Raw genomic sequence first — 1,981 nt, 5'->3', positions numbered from 1 at the left:
ATGACACGTGCTGTTCTTCCATATATGCGAGCAAAACATTCAGGACGTATTTTTACCATCACGTCAGTATCAGGAGTGTTTTCGGTGGCAGGTGGAGCGATTTATGCTTCATCAAAGTTCGCTGTGGAAGGTTTGATGGAAGGTTTGGCTCAAGAAGTAAAACCTTTGGGCATTCGTTCTACCATCATCGAACCTGGATTTTTCAAGACCGACTTTTTGGATGGCAGTTCAGTGAAATATTCGGAAAGGAATATCCCTGACTATGCTCCTCAGTTTGAAACATTCCGGAAATGGCATGAAAGCATGAACCACAAACAAGCAGGTGACCCGGCTAAGCTAGGAAGTTTGATTGTGAAACTGTCCGAAATGGAGGATCCTCCAGTCAGACTTGCAACAGGAACAGATGCTTACAAATGTGTAATTGAAAAAGCCGAGAATTTGCGTTCGGAAGCAGAACGTAACAAGGAAATGTCTTTCAGCACAGACGGTGAAACAGATATGAAAGTCAATTCCTTGACTGAAGTTGGGAAGTAAGGTTTAGCCTAAAAAGAAAAAAGTGAATAAAAAGACAAATTCATCCAGAAGAAGAGGATTTTTGACTAATTATTCTCACAAAAAATGGGGAACTATGTGACCATCAAGGAACTCAACGGAAAATAACATTTTAAACTTCATCACAAACTCATCTATATTCTTCGAATTTTTTTCAACAAGGAATTCCCTCATAAAACCATCTATAGGATGCCTATTTTACTCAGAAGAGATTTTTACCTTTGAAGTGATTCTTAAGGGCATCAAATGGCCAAATACCAAGTTTGCCATCATTTGCGCATGTGGTGAAAGCATTCTTGGTAACGCGAATTCCAAGGATAATGTTGTTATGGATTCCTTCACTCTTGGTAACATCCTTACCACCAAAAGCAGCGGCTCTTGAAGTAAATGAGGATGAGGAACCACCAGCTACCTTTTCACGAATTTCGGCGATATCAATTAAACCAAGGTCTTCCCAATCATCGCCATTTAAGACGTAAAGACGTGGTGCTCAGTCGAGACCAGCTCCAACCAAAGCAGTGTTGCTAATGAAAGCTAAAGCCAATAATGGTAAACCGTTGATGTTGTGGGATCAATTGTAATTCATTTCTTTAGATCAATTCGTGAGAAAAATGAGTTTGAAATGGGTTTGTTGGAAATTAAAAAAAATGAGGCTGCAAATAAACAACTTTTAAAAATTAATGAGTTATGTATGGGTTTGGAATATAATAATAAAATGTATGAATTGTAATAAATTACTTGGACAAAGTGATATAATTGCTTTTGGTTGTGGGAATGTGTTTCATGTGAATTGTGTAATTGATGGTGTGTGTAATATTTGTAATGCAAAAATTATGGAAAATAAAAAGTTAAATAAAAATGAGAATGAAATAGGACAATTACAAGTAATTAATTTTGAGGAAATGGAAAAAAGAAAAGAATTGATTTGCGGAAGAGCAAAAATTGGAAAAAAATGAAATAAAAAAACCAATTAAACCTTTAAAAAAACAAAAAATTGGAAACGCAGTTATAATTCAAATAAAAATTTGTTGATTTTGTATTTGGAATGTTTTAAAATCAAAAGAATTGAAATTAATTTTGACACAGTGTGTCTTTAAAAATCATGTTAAAATTAAAAAACAGTTCTTCAATAAAACTATCGTGCAAAATGACACTTTTTCTATCGATAACAAAAATAAAAAAATTGATATATCTCTTGATTATAAACATATATTTTTGAGCAAGTTCTTTAAAGCTTCAACAGAAACCATTCTCATCATTATTTTAGATACCTAGTATATCTAAGCATCGGGTTTCGCTCCGAAGTCCATTTTGACTCAACTTTTACATAGGTTTACATAAAATCGCCGTAACAAATATTCTGCCATCTACTAAAAAGTGGCATTTATTCGATCGAATAATTTCAATGCATAATTAACCGTTCACATTA

The 1,981-nt window shown here is 34.0% G+C and overlaps 1 protein-coding gene across 1 annotated transcript; it reads left to right on the top strand.

The window, feature by feature from the left end:
• GO595_007333 (SDR family NAD(P)-dependent oxidoreductase) lies at nucleotides 1–534 on the top strand (the record flags this gene model as incomplete). Its single annotated transcript, XM_067920786.1, has 1 exon — nucleotides 1–534. One exon carries the CDS (start codon nucleotides 1–3, stop codon nucleotides 532–534), a length of 534 nt encoding a protein of 177 aa, XP_067772852.1.
• Between the last annotated feature and the right edge of the window lie 1,447 nt (nucleotides 535–1,981).

This window comes from Histomonas meleagridis (genome assembly GCF_020186115.1).
Source record: "Histomonas meleagridis strain 2922-C6/04-10x chromosome Unknown contig_51, whole genome shotgun sequence".
In the NCBI taxonomy this organism is placed as follows: Eukaryota; Parabasalia; order Tritrichomonadida; family Dientamoebidae; genus Histomonas; species Histomonas meleagridis.
The sequence above is the reverse complement of the archived record's forward strand: the minus strand, read 5'-3'. Positions and strand labels throughout refer to the sequence as shown.